The sequence below is a fragment of the Dermacentor silvarum genome, chromosome 1, assembly GCF_013339745.2.
Source record: "Dermacentor silvarum isolate Dsil-2018 chromosome 1, BIME_Dsil_1.4, whole genome shotgun sequence".
Classification (NCBI taxonomy): domain Eukaryota; kingdom Metazoa; phylum Arthropoda; class Arachnida; order Ixodida; family Ixodidae; genus Dermacentor; species Dermacentor silvarum.
Window position 1 is genome coordinate 155,487,325 of NC_051154.1, and position 17,595 is coordinate 155,504,919.

At 45.0% G+C, this 17,595-nt stretch overlaps 2 protein-coding genes across 3 annotated transcripts; both read left to right on the top strand.

Moving 5' to 3' along the window:
• Positions 1–540: 540 nt before the first annotated feature.
• Positions 541–1,350, top strand: LOC119431370 (loricrin-like). Its single transcript, XM_037698891.1, has one exon. It carries the CDS (start codon positions 541–543, stop codon positions 1,348–1,350), a length of 810 nt encoding a protein of 269 aa, XP_037554819.1.
• Positions 1,351–7,594: 6,244 nt separating this feature from the next.
• Positions 7,595–15,926, top strand: LOC119431469 (uncharacterized). Of its 2 annotated transcripts, none has more exons than XM_049660982.1 (3): positions 7,595–8,276; positions 10,647–11,068; positions 11,510–11,872. In XM_049660982.1, the coding sequence occupies exons 1-2, from the start codon at positions 8,265–8,267 to the stop codon at positions 11,049–11,051; spliced, it is 417 nt and encodes a 138-aa protein (XP_049516939.1). In that variant the 5' UTR covers positions 7,595–8,264; the 3' UTR covers positions 11,052–11,068; positions 11,510–11,872. The 2 variants fall into 2 exon arrangements, with proteins under 2 accessions (XP_049516939.1, XP_037554912.1); XM_037698984.2 differs by lacking the exon at positions 11,510–11,872 and adding an exon at positions 15,575–15,926 and having other exon boundaries at positions 7,597–8,276.
• The last annotated feature ends 1,669 nt before the right edge of the window (positions 15,927–17,595 follow it).

A 17,595-nucleotide genomic window follows, 5' to 3' on the forward strand; every position in this document is an offset into this window, starting at 1 on the left:
AGCTAGGCAACCAAAAATCCTTAATTATCGTGGTTTATTCTGCTATATTATAGGCGCTGTCTCATGCATAACCAATTTTTAGACTTTTCTATGCCTAAACTTAGTGTGCAGCGTTGTAAAATATTAAATAATATAACATGTTTTCATAAAAAGGGTGACAGGTAATTTCTTTGCGTAGCTAGATAAGATAGCAATGAGGATTATGCTATATACCAATGAGCCTAAACAACGATTCTGCCATTCAATGATAAGTAATTTACGAATGAAGAGGCCTCAATTTCAAAAAAAGTATTCACCTGTGCGTATTTCAGTGAGGAAATAACGTTATCTTTAGCAAGATAAAACGTAGGAACCATATATTTTTGTTTTTATTGGTTGCGTGTGTACGCATCTATAGAAAAATTTGGTAGCCAGAGCAAGTATCGAGCTCGACTTGCTTGGTGACCAAATGAATTACACAGGGTTAACCATTCAGGAATTTAGTTCTCGTGTGAAATATAATTGCTGTCGTTCCTGCGCATATTTGATCACCATCACTTCATGCAGGTCGCCACCTCGGTTGCGCTAACTGCGGCTACCATTGCTCTGGCCTCACCCTTCGGTGGTGGCGGCGGTGGCGGCGGTGGCTGGAAAATGATGGGAGGAGGCGGCGGCCCCAAGGGCAGCATGGGCTCGCCCATGAAGAACAAGTTCCGCACCGGAAGTGTGTACCTCATCAAGGAGCTCCACCCGATCGGCGGCCCAGGCAAAGGAGGAATGATGATGATGGGAGGCGGCGGCTGGAAGCCCATGATGGGCGGCGGCGGCGGTGGTGGCGGCTGGAAACCCATGGGTGGCGGATGGAAGATGGGAGGCGGAGGCCACGGAGGATGGATGGGAGGCGGCGGAGGCGGCGGAGGTGGTGGTATCCCTAGCTGGATGCGAATGGCAACTGTCGTGCTCAACCACGGTGGAGGCAGCGGCGGCGGAGGATGGAAGATGGGTGGAGGCAGCGGTGGAGGTGGATGGAAGATGGGCGGTGGCAGCGGCGGTGGCGGATGGAAGATGGGAGGCGGCGGCGGCAGTGGCGGATGGAAGATGGGAGGCGGTGGCGGCAGTGGCGGATGGAAGATGGGAGGAGGCGGCGGCGGCGGCGGCGGCGGCGGCAAGGCCGGCACCACGTACATCATCATCAAGAAGGGCAGCGGCAGCAGTGGCGGCGGCGGCGGCGGCGGCGGCGGCAAGTCTGGTGGCATGGGCGGCCACCTCAGCAGCCTAACTAGTCTCTTTAGCGGTCACGGCGGCGGAGGCGGAGGTGGTGGCCATGGCGGCAGCGGAGGAGGCGGCGGCGGCAGCGGCTGGTGGATGTGAGTGCTGGACATTTGCACGCGAGCCACCCCGATCCCGTGACCAAGCGTTTTACGCTCGGTCGTGCCTACTCCCTCGTGTGGATGAACTTTTGTGATCTGTGCAATATGAGCTGGTTCTCGAGGCACACGTTCCAGTGTGTTTGCGTACGAAGAAATTGTGACATATTGCTTTCCCCGGACTCTATGCATTTCAAGTTCGTAGATCGATCCATTTGATTTTTTTTTCCTGTTTCCGAATATTTCAAGCTCAAATACATTATGTTTCTCCGCAACATACGTGTCCTTTGTTTCTCATTTCACCTTTTTTTTTCTTATTAGGATTCCTGCAGCCGCTCTGGCTCCGAAGTGGGAGCTAATAATGAGGCGCAGTTGCATAAATTTTCAGTAATGTGGTCCAGAAGGATATGAAGGGACAAGAACGAAAGTTAGGTTATAGATTGCTACAAACATGCACCCATACATTCCGTAATTTACTGAGCTTTAAACAGTGGGGAAGTGGTTCTTGCTCTCTATCATATACTCGTTTAAGATTTCTAAGAAAAAAGAACATTTTCCTCCATTGCTAAAGCGCAAAGAAGAGAAGCTCGTCCTTAACAGATATAATGCATGGCAGTCATTGCCAGGTTTCCAAAATAATTATATCTCGAATGTATGGCCTGTATAATTATACTTCTATGCTGCCTTTGTGCGAAATGCAAATAATGAGCTAAGTCATTTGAATCATTTAGAACAGAAAGTGCAGCTTTAGAAATAATAACTAGTTATTAGACAAAAGTACACGCTTGCAGCGCAATGTTCTGGAGCCACGTACACAACAGCATCTCCTACTCTTAAAGATATAATCCGTATAGCAGCTACACAAGGCTTGCTTAAAACGTAATCGTCTGCCTGCCTATGAACGATGCCCTGCTTTATTGGCCGGTAATACACACGAATCTTGCTTATGTGCTATCGCTAGTTCTTAATAATCATACACCTCAGTTGTTGAGAGAGTAATGAAAGCAGTGACAGTAGCAGTTGAGCTCCCACTACTTGATTTGAAGCGTTAACAAAAATATTCGGCAATCTGCAATATTGAGTGCACCGACATTTGACTTGGCAAATGACAACATTTATCAGATTTTTTCACAAACGCTAGGTAAACGGATTACTTCTTTTGTATAATAGTGCTAGGTAACTCCTGTGAAAAGGGAATACCTAAAAATACGGCAAAATGCGTGAAAGCAATGACAGTAGCAGTTGCTGACAAGGTTGAGCTATAACTACTTTATTAGAAGCTTTAAAATATATTCGGCAATCTGCAGTATTGAGTACCCCTACATTCACAACGCGGCAAATGACCACATTGATTATTTTTTTAACAAATTCAAGATAAGCGGATAACTTCTTATGTATAATTGTGCATGGTAACTCCTGTGAAAATGTAATACCTAAAAATCATTCCTAAACATGGTCAATATTCACTTCATACTCCGTCGTGTTGCTACTAATGTTCAAATCACGCATCATACTTGGTCAGATCATTTCATTGCTTTTCGACAGGGAAATTGGGTACAGTGTGGTCCTAGGACTGCACTGTTCAAACGCTGCTTACTTCAGCGCTTTAATGTGTAATCCGCTTTAAACCTTGCCAGGTATTGGCAAACAGATTTATGGAAATAAGGACACAACGTATCCACTATTTTATTTATACATTATACCATGGGTCCATAGCCCACCTTCACTCTATACGAAGTCTTAAAACACATTTTACAGCGGTGAAATGTACCTAATAACTTTTGACAATTTTTTTTTCATGAACGCTGACTCAAAAGTCTCAGTGAAGTGGACTGCAATCCCATATATAGGTGGGGAAATTCTTGCGTAGGGTTTAATACGCATAGTATATCATAACGATTCTTTTATTTTCTGAGTATAACCACGTAGAGGGTTGACACCTCTTAATGCCGCCGACATCTGTAAGGCTCAAGATACATAGGAAAACAGAAAAAGAAAATTCCATGAACGTGTTGGTGTTGATGTCGGCGAAACAAATTTGAATTTTCAAGAGTTCATTGGCTGAGACAGTCTGTGGAGTGAATTGCACATCGTTTTGAACACTGCAAAGGTTTTTTTTTTTGGCACCGTGCTACATCGAAATTTCATAACTAATGTCCTGTCCTTAGTGATGTTCATGTGACACCACATTTGATCCCAGTACGCTGCACTTTGCCTACAGTGGTCGTTTGCAGCACTGAGGACAAGTAAAATTTCTTTCTCTACTCTAATAAAGAAGCACCGCCAGTGCAACAGAGCAAGACAGTGCATTGCGCCTCGGTAATAAATACGGACATGCCAAGGGCTTCCTACAACAAAAATTTTATTTTGGCTGGGAAAACAGAAAACTACTGGAATTATTTGCTTATTATGGTACTCCTGCAGGACGACTTACAGCCCCTTCTCTCCATTTCTTTTTTCTTATTTTTCAGAACGCTTGATCTGACATTGCGTTAGACAGCTCCTGTTAACCACTGTGGACAAGGGGTAACACGGAGGAAAGCAGCACCGACTTTTTAGAAGAGTTATTCAAGGAAAGCACACTGCCATGAAGCCAATGTGTTCACTGCCATGGCTGGTAAACATGGGCAGATTTAATTACAAACTCGCGATCAACCATTGGAATCTGGCTGCGGGCTCTTAGGTGACTGTCGGTAAGAGTGTTCCCAGGAGGTTCAAAGCGGACTGCATAGACTTCTTGCCTGATGACAGATTGAACTTTGTACCCAACTGCTATGTTCAAGTCAGAAAATGTCATTCGCTACCGTCCTTTTCCCAGTACTCCCTGTCAGGTATGTAAGAGATGACACATGGTGTCGATTCTCACGACACCAAAAGAATTCAAGTGTTAACGTATCAGCTGATGCAAAGATTCCTCCAGTGAGATTTCGGACTAAAATGTTATAGACTATCTAAAAATTAAAAATAACAAATTTTGCATGTGCGTATAACTTGATGAATTCCTTTACTTCCTGCTAACATACTTCAGCAGAGGTTCGTAAAAGTGACAGAGATCGCTCGAGACACACAAACGTCTCATTTTTACTCTCTCTTTTGTATATTTTTTTCCTACCTCAAAACTGTCCAATTTTCAGCGCATCCGCACGTCATTGGCTACCACTACACGATTTACGTTTGCTACACACTTGCGTAGTACTTTAAGGATGTGTCCAGTCAGACCTCCAAATGAGTGCAACAGACGAGGGAGTGGTAGGGACTGTCTCCATGGACATGATCCGGCATGTTGTAGGTAGTAAGTAGTGTGGTGGTAGTAGTGCGGTAGAACTGATAGTACCCCTCGGCAAGCAACCATTGACAAGAGGATACGCACAGCAAACAATCTTGATCGGGTGACGCCTGTGATTATTTGTTACTTGTGAGAGTGGTGGCACTTATATTAGGTTCTATACTATATAGCGCGGCAAGCGCACATTGCATTGAATGCTTCAGAAAAATGAGAGATCCACAGATTTGGAGTAACCCCTGGTACTGAAACGCTCGTCAAATCTATCGCTGTCAAAAGTTTCGCACTCTACAACCGACATATCGGACACGACGCAGACAGAGCGATTGATCATTTGGCTTAGGAAAGACTGGGAAGCTTCAGCGTTCAAAGAACGGGTCACCGCCTACGCAGTGATGGATTGATTGTTGGGCTATAGAGTTCCAAAACACTCAAGCGTCTAAAAGACACCATCGTGGAGAGCCCTGCATCAAGTCTGACCATCTGGGGCGCAGCCAACATGCTGCGGTTGCTTGGTAGAAGAGTGCTTTACCATTCAGCTCCCGTCGGAGTACGGACGTCGCAGCAAGGGAGTGAACCCGCCACGTCGTGCTCAGAAGAAGAACGCCATAATGACCAAGCGGGTCCCCTAGAGAGAAAGGTAATCGAGGACAACGCTAAGAAAGCATCGCAAACAATGCACATCTCAACTGTAGGAAAGACAGATATATATAAAAAATCAAAATGCAGGGAAGTTAACCATGGTCGCGCCCGGTTGGATACCCTACACGTGGGGAAGAAGAAGGGGGAAAAGAAATATAAGAAGAGTCAGTATGCGCATGCTGTCAGGTGAATATTCACTCACATATAGTCACGAGAACTCGTATGCCCAGCACCGTTGCATTTCAGAAGCACACTAGCGTTTTGTTCGCCTTTAGTCTACGTGTCTAAAGTTCTCGCAACATGCAAATAAGTAGAACAGTGTTATGCTGTGGCGTGTGCAAGAAGCTCATAAAATGCTGGCGATTGGTTCGGTGACGTTCCAAGTTTTTCAGTAAACGAGTCATTGTAACCAGCGTGAAAATGCCTTCGTTTCTTGACACCCTTGTCTGTCAAAAGGCTCTATATAACTTACTTTTCAGACCAGACGCTCGCTGGGAAGACAATTCTGTTATCTGTCGAAGTTGTAATTTCCTTATGGGTGAAATAATTACGAAAGTGGAAATCAGTGCAATTATATCACCATTTTGCTAAATCCACTAACGCTATTTCGACTCTTTCAGCCATTTCTGATGTATTTTAAGGTTACAGTTTTCAAATGTCACTGTGGTATGGTTTCTGTCAGCGTTTAAAACCAGAGTTTTGAATCGCACAGCTTAAGTTCATCTCCTTTATACATATGCGTTTTTGTGTATTCCAGGTTGTTCGGTTGTGCTAACATATATTCGACATTCGGCAGCACAATTCACGTCCTGAGTATGTCCTCCTAAGACAAGCAGTATGGTTATCGTATAGGCCAGAGCATTCACTAAGTTTCTCATGCGTTAAATGCTTCTTGTGTGAGAACGATAACTTGCTAACAATGATAATTTTGTCGAAGCAAATACTGCCAAAAAGCAAAGCAATGCGCGAGTGGCAATACACCTGATCGATTCGCTGGCTTCAGATTGATACCATCAATGAGAAGAGCATCATTATCAGCGTCACTCTGCTAAAGCGCCAAGCCTGTGAAGGAACAAGTGTACTTCAAAAAAACTCCCAGTACAATACATGCCCCTTTGTGCACAGATGGTAAGCCCTCGTAGGCATCCGGTATACGTAGAGACCGGCGCAGTGTGGCGAAACTATTTGCTTCAATTTATGCACATAATATTGCTGAGATTTTGTTAACAACTTCAAACTAAATCGCAGCACAGAAGACCAGTATATAGGCTTGGGTAAGCGAGTCGTAATTAAAGATGACCAGAAGCCTTCATTCAAATCATCCAAATTTGAAGCTGACTTTTGTGTAAGGATAATTTTGTGGTTTCAGCCTGCTGCGAATCTTCTCGTGGTTTTGCACTGAAAGAAGGGAAAAGGCTCAGTGTCTCTGTACTTTGTAACATGTGTGAAAAGTGGCCACTATGAACGTGTCGTTTGCAACTGATTAATTTTCGAATTTAGCAGTACTTACCAAAGCCCCAAGGACAGAAACTTTCAAGCAAGCTGTTCATCCACCAAAATGTAACACGTAACGCAGAATTATTTTTACAGCTTTCCTGGATTGCCCAGTCACTTTCCTCGTCTCTTCTGCTGAAGGTCTCCATTGTTATGATAGCGTGGTCTTTTTTTTCTATTTTTTTGTTTTCGCTAAAAGGAAAATATCGTTCGGGAAAGCGCGAGGAAATTTCGGTCGATTTCTTTAGAAAGCTGCTTGTGCCGGTCGGATGGCCACCACACCTAAATATAAACCTTCGGGGCATGCTACGTCAACTGAAGAGTTCGGCGCTGGCATGTGCTCCCTCGACCGCGTGACAGATTGGTCAGCATGCCGACGCGAAACGCAGTTCCTCGACTCCGGTGGCGAAGAAGGGGCCCGGTGGGCACCCGAAGAAAGAGCGCTGCAGGTTGATAAAACACAGCCCTTCAGCGGACTGTCAATCAGAGCCCCGAATAACTTCCGTGTTCAGCACACGCCCCTCCATCCGATTCGAACGCACTTGACCGAGCGCCCGACTCAAAATCGTTTCCCTATCGGCCCAGAAAGGCGCGCGGCTGGCCGGCCGGTCGCGCACGCGGCAGCAGCAGCGCAAGGAGGCCACGAAAGAAAGATGCCGGCATGACTACAATCAAAGGCGATTCAGGGTGAGCGTGGCTACAGAGGCGAAATGCAAAAGAAACGGGGAGGAGGGTCCACGCACAAAAGGGACGCTCGTATCACGAACGGACGTTGGGGACCACCGTACACACCGAGCAACGTCGGATCGACGGCAGTGATGAGTCCAGCGCTTCCGTTCTACTTCGGAACGGTCTGGCGCTCTGCGCATATTGGACGCGTGCGCAGCACGTTATTCTTTCGGCGGCAGCTGCAGGGCGCATTTGCAGCGAGGTTTCACGATCATCGCCCTCTCCCAGCGGCTCGTGTTGGGCGCTCGGCGAGTCGCGGCTCCTCCTTTAAGCTGGCTCGACTAAAGCCGCGAGATGACCCAGATGCTGCTAAAATTCGGGGCCAAGAGCGAACGGGTGGACAGACAGACAGACAAACGGTGTTCGCTGGAGCGAGCCGCCCCCTCGGTTTTGATTCTCGTGAGCTTTGCTTGCTGGCGTCTCGCGAGGCGACCGTAGCCGGAGCCGCTTGGCAGGAGGACGACCAACTCGCCCGCATTAGGGTCGCCAGCCGCAAACACGAAGCGACGTTTTCTTATGCCGCACGTGACGGTCCAGGCGCCTGTTCTTGTTTCTTTTTTTTCCCCTTTTCTGTTCTAACGCTCGGCGATGCAAAAGTAGACTGAGTGAGAGAAGAGATGTACATGAGCCGCTTGTCCGTGATACGTATATAAGAGTGGACTGGTCCGCGAGGGGGCTTCAATCCGAGATTGTTCCAGGCAAGTGTAGTCTCTTTCGTGAAGTTGGTGGCCTTGGGACTGGACGTCGGCTCTCTACAGCGAACCTCCACAATGACTTACGGGGTAAGCGTCCGCTTGGACTATTGAATTTTGTCGCTTTTATTAGCTGTTTGGTGCAAGCAGTAATTATTCCTCTTAATATGATCTGAATATATTCACACATCTAAACTCCTTTTCGTTTGACTGATGGCAGAAGAGCCTCCAGAAGAGCCAACTGCCGCACTTACAGGGGCGTAAATATTGATAATTAAGTGCTTGATTGCGTTATTTCTTGGTAGGTCTTCCGTAAACCAAGAAAGAAGGGATCGTTTCTGCGTCATTCAATAACATAACGAATAGCTTCGGCGATAAAAAAGTATATACAAATTTAGAGGGACTCTAATAACGAATTGGTTTTAGTAGCACAGTGCGCTAAGGCAGTCACTAGAACAGCACAAGCTACATGATACCTAAATTATAGCAGAGAGCAATCATTCTTGATTACTCGGAGGCTGTTTTTTCGAACGTGTCGTCTCATGTTATATTATTTTTCTTCTTTTTCATTAGCACGGATGGCACCGCGTATCTTATCACCAGTACCGGGTATTGGCAGGATAGATGATAAGTAAATGAGAATGAAAATGATACGAATTCAAGCCAACAAATTATGTATCTACAGATAACATGCATGCTTCTCATGGTTTATTCCGTAGGACAAACTTTCTACTTCAAAGAAAATTCTTAGTAATTACGGCACCGATTAGCACTTTAGCACCGTGATGAGAATACTTTCGCTTTACTTGAACTTACGGTGCCTTATGTAAGCCATTGCTTACTCTGATAGCAAACGCTTTTTGCGGAGTGCATTAAGATACCCTTCGAATATGTCGAGGTGCCTATGCTGAGTCGAACAAGTCGCAACTGACCGTTTCTTGTTCGCCGATGCAGTAAGCACCCTACTTATATTCGGTGTGACATTCCAATTTCAACAAGAACAGCTGAGCAGCCGTAAGCTATGAAATTAATCGCGAGCAGCCTTTGCGCTCCTTTCTTGACGAAATAATGAAAAGTTCCTCTTTGGACCACAGGATGTTGGAGGTTCACGGCGGACTGTCAATAAGCAATAAAGTACTTTAGACTGATATGAGACCAGCTTGTTAAGTTGCAACCACCGAGTTCTAAAAGCCTACCATCTCGCCACGAACATTATTTGCACAAAATATTCTTGTTCATGTACAATTAGTTACCTCAGCAGAAATATTTTATACAATTTCATATTTCAAATTAAAGCGAAAACTGTACCTGCCATAAAAAATGAAAAAAAAATATACCTCAGATATTATTTTAGCCAATTTGCAATTATTCAAAAAGTTAGCCGCAGTTTACAGTGACATGAACAGAAACCAAGTTTCCAGAATAATTTGGAGGAAAATGATGGCACGCAAGGGGCAATGTTGAAATGTAGATTTCAAAAGAATTATGGTATAGAGATGAAGACTATCCAAACACATAACAAAGGACCTTTCTTGGGCGAGTATTCTTGACATTCGCGCAACAGCGACGACTCTGCCACTCAGGCAAATATCAAGCAGGATTTAGGTCCGTTGCTTAAGAGAGTGCATGTGGTTTGAGTTGCTTTCACAAATACCTGGTGAGAGGTGGTTGCCCAAAGAAATATACCAGCCAACGCGTGGGTCAGTGCCGTTATGTAGAAAGCTATACTGGGTCAAAAAGACCGTTGTCGCATAGACCATGCATGGTAACATGAGATTTCGCGTATTTATAAAGGATACGCGCCTTCAGCAGTGTATTCCCAAGCTTGCTTGAGTTAACTAGTGCTTTGATAAATATAGTCGTTAGAGTTCATGCCAATGAATAATCCTGCTGATAGCGTTGTGCTCAGACGGTCCGCACCCTAACAGGTAAACGAGATATGTCGGATAATTGGGCGTTTAAAAACAATTAGGTTTCATATAAACATTGAAGAGTTGGTAAAATGAAAGGCAAAGCAACTACAGCCCAATTTCATCAAAAGCGTTCGGCTTTACTTTATAGACGATTCATGTGGAAGTCAAGATAAGAGAACCAAGAGGAAATCACGAGAGGTCAGGTATTACCAAATATTTCGGCACCGCTATGCCGACCATCAGAAAATATATCAATAACACAGAGAAACGTCTCATCCCCCCCCCCCCCCTTTTTGTATAGGTTTCGTTGGAGGGCGGAAAGGCAAGTATACATTATCTAACTGAAAGCTCTGGTGGAGTTCAACTGGTGACGCCAACGTTCATGAATGCACATTAAATAGCCCTGTAGGCGTACGCATAATAGCCCGCGCCGACAGCAGAATACCTCATGTGCTAACACCACAGTGAGCCTCATTTTGTCCCTTCGCTATAGATCTAACCTGAGGATGACGAATCACTTTTCTCTTCTTATTTCTTACCTCCACAGAAGAAAACGCAAGCTGCTTTCCTGACCTGTAGTGCGCTACTGTTGCTATCGACGGGCAGAGCAACCGTGGCGGCTACTTTTCCAAGTGGGTACTTCTACCCGCGGGCCTACCTGAGCGGCCCCGCTCAGCACACGGCGAGTCCCAGCACGCAGCACCAGTTTTATGCTGCCAGCAGTCCTGTGGCGACAAGCAGCAGCAGCAAGAGTGGCACGACATACGTGATCCGCTCGCTCCGGGAAGGCGAGATGATCAAGCCCGAGCAGACAACCATGTCGGGCGGATTCGACGCATACGCTAGCAGCCCGGTGCTGTCAGCAGCGTTCCCCAACTACGAGCGGAACTTCAACTACGTCAGGCCTTATCTCTCAGGGCCGGTGATGGCACCATGGCAGTTTGTTCACTGAGTCACTGAGGTCTCAAGGTAAGTCGTTATCAAGTGATCATTTCTGTTTTGTTCTTACCATGGGTGATTTCACGCTTTGAAGGGTACCGAGGAATTGGTACTTATTGAGCGTACCGACAAATTGCAGTCACCATTGTCACAACCATAATCATTAGAGACGAAGCGGTTCACTCATAAAATAGTCAAACTTCGCTTTAACGTCGACTTTTTTGCTTATCACTTAGTTCAGTGGGGAAGCATTTGAAATGTCATTACTTGTACTGCGCGCCGAAGGAAAGGATTAAACCGAAGCCAGCTTATATATGCTTCTGGGTAGTTGTCCTAATCCAGGGTTTAGCAAGCAGTAAGCAACTTAAGGACACGAAAAAAAAGAAAATGCTCTAGTCATAAAAATAAACATAATTTTTATGTTGTGTTCTAATATGTCCATTTCTTTCACCTTTCACATGTGCTCGCCAGGTTCAAGGCACAGAATGAAAGTAGTAAGGACCAAAGAAGAAAACAAGCAAAATTATTTTACTTACAAAACGAGTACAAATTTTCGAATTCTGGAAGTAAAAAAACGAGCCTAACTCAAGAAGGGCCAGAAGACATGCGCCCCCATCGCATCTGCAGATAAAAGGGTGCTTGGACAGAGCCGTTGAACAGACTTCGCAAGAAATTATTACGACATCTGCCAGGTTCTACGGATGCTTGAAATCTACAAATGCTTCCTGAGTTTCTTTTCTCAATGTTTGTGTTCTTTCAATTACATCTGTCAGTTCATTAAAGCGCTATTGTTGGAATATTCATTGCGGCCGGCACGAAATGGTGTGATGATAATGTGCTTTATAATTTTCAACAATAGCAAATCCTGTCTTCTTTTTTCCTTCTCAAAGCTAGTTTCCGATTAGTGAGTAGCCGTATTTCAACATGGATCATAAACCGGAGTAGCAGAGCCATACGTTCTTGTTATGCTTTAAGGGTAAATATAGAAAACATACAATACCCGAAGCAATACGTTTGTGTTTTTATATCCAATGCGGACAACATCTGAGATTCTCTGACTACCACAGCACACAGTGATTCACTCATGCATTAAGCCCAAATTTTCTCTTGTAATGCCGAACGTACTTCGTGCACTCAATCAAACAATTTCCATAACTGGGCGCAGGCGATTACCTAGTAAAAGTAGCAATAGGACTCTGAAAGAGGATGATTGTAAGCAACTATATATATATATGTATATATATATATATATATATATGTGTGTGTGTGTGTGTGTGTGTGTGTGTGTGTGTGTGTGTGTGTGTGTGTGTGTGTGTGTGTGTGTGTGTGTGTGTGTGTGTGTGTGTGTGTGTGTGTAGACGTGGGAGCAGCCGCAGCCGTAGCACAACTGGTAGTGAAACGCACGCTAATGCGGCAGTTGTGGGCTCGGCTCCCACCGGTGGTAAGTTGTTCTTTCCTCCATTTTCACTTCCCTTTATCTTATAATTTCTACATTTCAATTAAAACGACCAATGGTTACACTAACGAAAATAGGGCCCCTCGGTTCCCCTTCTTCTGTTTATCTGCTACTGCGAATAAACAAAACTTGGCTAAACGGTGGCCACTAAGCACATTATGGTGTTGATAACTCGTTAGTTCAAGCGGCCATGCCTAGACGAACACTCAGTGCCCATTAGGAATAAAGAAAATGGGACTTTGTGAACTCGCAGAAGCCAACTGGCTAAAATCTTATGCATCTTGTTGTCACACGAGAAGGGAAAAAAGTGAGCAGTGCGCTGAACTTAATGCTGAATTTAAATCACCGGAAGAGCGTTCTTGCAACGCAGTCAAAGGAAATAGCAGATTAGCCTCCAACAAAAGGTCGCTGGCCATCAGGGGACTTATAACATGACGGGTGAACGTGCACACAGTGGTATGTCTGTTGAATAGTCAGCGCCATATAGAACGTCCTTGCGTACCACTTAACGTGTAAAGGCACCCTTGGTTAAGAATGTGAATCACTGCCCGTATTCAAGCAATTTGTATTAAGTTATATCATTTCCTACTTGAGCAAATTTCGGAGCATTAAATTGATGATACGATCGGTGTGAAAACGCAACGAAATCAGTAAACATGGTCAATTAGGGATTTCAATGAGTATATGAGAAGTTTTCAGAGTACGGTTCTAGGAGCTAGTTTCTGGACTTCATAGCTTTGTGCGTCTTCCTTCACAGCTCACACTTAGCAGGTATAATTAAATTATCCCCTGTCTAGATGTATGGACGCTCGAGTGTTGCATGGCCATTGGCGAGGTGAGAAAAAAAAAAGGACGAAATGGGGTATCAAGGTTATTCCTTTCGGGGAGTAACTGACCTGCCACAGCCATTCGTCCTTTTGGGGAGTAAGTGCGAGGGGATGAACTGTTACTCCCCATGCGGTTACACCATCAAGGACTAACAGTTGCTCTTTTCCGATGCTCCTCAAGGATGGAATTAACGAAATTAGCCATTTATACGCTGATAAAAAAAAGAAAAAAAAACAACAACTGGAGTGTGGCATACCAATCCCAAAATTCACAAGGCCGCTCGTATCAGAGTTCTCAAAAGTGAATGGGGCACAACCGCAACATCAAAGGTTCCTGCTTTCGTCTGCTGTCTATAGTTGTACTCTTGCTGGGCATGTCTGAAAGAAGCCAGGCAATTATTACTTCTCGAATCGCAAATGTAATGTTTTCGGCGGTTGTTAAGTACCGGTCCTGACCAGTAGTGAGAGCGGAATCAACGGCAGCAAAGGTGTTATAAATGATCACACAAAAGTTGTGAACGCAAGGCATTTTGCATCGGACTCCCGACGAGCTTATTGTGCAGAAATGTCATCTATTTATAATTGGTGAAAGGAAAGGAGAAATCGTCATCCACCCCAGTGTAGCACGAAGCTACAAAGGAAACCCATACGGGTTCCTCAGAAAGAAATCTTCGCAGTTCAGGAGACATTCGCCCTCCAGGACGATTTTTTCCCAGAGCAGGACGAATTTTTCCTAAACTGGGGAGCTTTCCTCAGAAAGAAAGCTCCCCAGTTGAGGAAAAATTCGTCCTACTCCGGGAAAAATTTGTCCAATTTTCCCTTTCATGAACCTTCCGCCAACTTGCGTGATTCCGCAGAACTGATTTGGCATAGTTATAATTGGCTGATCGTTTTGAAGCCCCCAGGTGGTTAGTTGGATCCAGACTACTTCTCGTCTCGTGAGAGCACTACGTGCCTCGGCACGTGAGTGCGCCACTTCGAATTTCGCAGCTTCTTCCGCCCCACTGTTTGACTTAGTTCTGACGTGTGCAGTTTGTGCCTTGACGCAAGATATGACTAAATTGTCCATTCGAGTGGATTGCGGTGGCCCCCTGGAGGCTGTTGTCTAAAACCCACTCCGTCAGAGGCTTGCATTGTAGTATCAGCAGCTTTGGCGCAAAACGTCAACACCACAACTTCACTTTTCCACTTTTTCTTGTCTGGCTACTCGAGACTGGGATGCACGATCAGTTTGCGCATTTGTCCTCTAGCACCCGCCATGGTGGCGCAGTAGCTTTGGCATTGCGCTGCCAAGCCTGACGGCGAGGAATCAAACCCCGGCCGTGGTGGCCGAATTGCGCTGAGGGCGAAGTGCAAAAGCGCTCGTGTACCATGCATTGGGCGCGTTAAAGAACCGCAGGTGGTCAAAATTAACCTGGAGTCCTCCCCCAACGACGTGACTCGTAATACTATTGTTGTTTTGACACGTAATACCCCACAATTTTATTGTTTTTAATGTTCTGTTCTCTAGCACGCATTCGAAGAAGCCCAAAATGTGCGGTCTCAGATCCAGAGGAGCAAAGCGACCAGTAGAATATATCATGAATCAGAAAATCGGGGCATGCACATGTCTTGCCCCTGCGTCACTATGATATATGTGTCTTACTTTGAAAGCAGTGGCAGCGGCTGCGCAAAATATTTTAACTGTTCTTGATCTTGCCATAGGACAGACCACACTGAACCGTAGCTTGCCGACCTACTAGAAATATATTATTCACATGCATGTATGCCTGCACAGCTGACAACCTGAACATGTGATCGACTCGCTGTTCTAGCACTATGTCAGCCAAGTTCCTAATGATACAAAAGCACCGCTGGCCCCATGTGTTCTTCTGGCAGCGGGTGTTGCGATTGTACACATACATTAATTCATATGTTGTTCATCTTAGCACTTGTTTTATTTTTCGAAGGCGTGTTTGCACTCTCGTGCGCCACTTCCGCCAAGGCTTGTGCTGCTGCCCCATCAGCAGACCATTGTTGATTATGCTGAGCAATATTCAGTAATCCAAACAACCGAAGGTTTTGCGCGATGATGTGGCTGCAATGCGTAAAAGTCTTGACGCGTTTAATCAGCGTTTTCAGCATCAAGAAGCAGAATAGGAGAAGAAACATATTGCACCATTTTGTTCTGAGTATAAAAGAAAGCAACGAAGAGTCAGTTAAATGTTTCTGTATGATGACGAGTTGGCGCGTCTCTGTACCTTGTCATCACAGCCCGAGCGCTGATGCACCGCGCGACAGCAGTCAGCCTCTCGCTACCCGCATTCCCGACTGCCATGAAGCCATCAGGCCAACAGCCAGCCACCTCGTCTGGGACTGCCATGCTCATGCACCAGCCACAGACGCCACACACGCCATTTCCAATGCGGCTACTACGGTCACCGTCACCAGCTACGACGACTGGATCATTTATCCATCCGGCTGGCGAGTCGGCACTCCGCAAGGCTGTGCGGAAGTCACTGATGGCCTTCGCCATTGAAACCGGACTAATTCATCGCATTTCACTACCCACCTTTGCCTTCCACTCTCTTACCCAATTAGGCCGAAGTGCCATCCACAATAAAGTGTTAACTCTCTCTCCCTCTGTGTGTGTGTGTGTGTGTGTGTGTGTGTGTGTGTGTGTGTATGTGTTCTTGGTCCCCGAGGGTTCTAACTTTCGAACTAAAAAGCAACCTGCATCACTACCAAAGGAATACAGGTAAACCTGTAGCGGTCGCATTTCCATGAAGGAAAATGCAGATGCACTCCTGAACTGACATTTAGGTTCACGTTAAAGAACAGCAGGAGGTAATGGATGGATTCTCGGAGCATCCCGTTTGGAACGGGGTGGTGGGTTGCGCCCCCAAGCTCGTTGCTATATTGCCAAATGCCCTACTTGTTATGATAAAAAACCAAAAAAAAACGAAGAATTTCCATCGCCAGACTTTCTGAACCCCTATTGAGAACATTGCTTTTGTACGTTGTTAGTAGTTTCCCTACTTTTCTTCCACCAATCTTCCAATCTCCTCTAACTAATCTCTATTGCGGACATGTTTACTTTACCCCTGCTCTTGCTTGATCTCAGTGGCTTCAAGGAGGCCAGAGGTACCTAAATCGACCGCTTTACTGCAGCAAGCACATGCTTCTTTATTGTACTTCGCTCTACACTCCTAGCACGGTAACGTTTATTAAAGGGGCATAGTCTCACAATTTTGGGCACCTATACATAAAATTTACATAGTAGCCTTTATTCAAGTAGCCTTTAATAAAAAGGCATATTCTCACAAATGTGTGGCCTATAAATTAAAAATGAAATTGTAACCTTTAATCAAGTGACGTTAAATAAAGGGGCATATTTTCACAATTTTGTACACCTATAAATTAAAAAGGTATACAGTAACCTTTAGTATATGTACACATAGCTTTTTTTTGTATTGTAACCTTTCGTATAGGCAAGGCTTCACCCGCGCATCCTTGCAAGGCTTCACCCGCGCATCCTTCTGTGGATGCCCGTGAATTTAGGACATTGACTTTTCGGCCATCCGTCAAACCTCACCGCAATGCACTAGCGTAACTCACTGAGCAGCACTTACTAAACATCTATTTCAAAAATTCGGTCAAATTTCAACAACTCTCATTTAGCAACGTCAAGAGGATACTCTCTTCGGAAAATATAGGCATTTAAGGCACTTAGTCATAACTTCTCTGCTGCGTTATCGCAGAGCTTTGGTCAAGGTTAAAACGCTCGTACAACTCAGCAGGCAAATTACGACTAAGTGCCATAAAAGCGTGTGTTATCAGAAAAAGTATTGTTTCGACGTAGGTATTGGAACATTGAAATTCGGCCGACCTTCTGAAATACCTTATTTTTGAAAGCGCTGCTCAATGAGTCACGCTAGTGCACTGCAGTGAAGTTCAATGGATGGCGGGTGCAGACGTGGCGGTGCAGAAGGATGCGCGGGTGCAGACGTGTAAGACTGCATGTCTATAGGAAAGATTACAATATGAAAAGGTTCATAAAGATGGCCGGAGGGGCTACGTTCAAAATTTTTGGGCATGACTCATTGTCTTAAATTATTAAATTTGCAGGTTTTAAGACAAAACGATATTTTATTGCTGTGAAAGCTTCATAGCGGCGAGAGACATCAAAATTTGCGCGATAGTCAATACTATTATTTTGGAACAAAATTTTACGAATGAGTTTTTTTTTCATTCTTTAGGGGACATGTCATTGCATATTGAAGGCAGCCAGTACT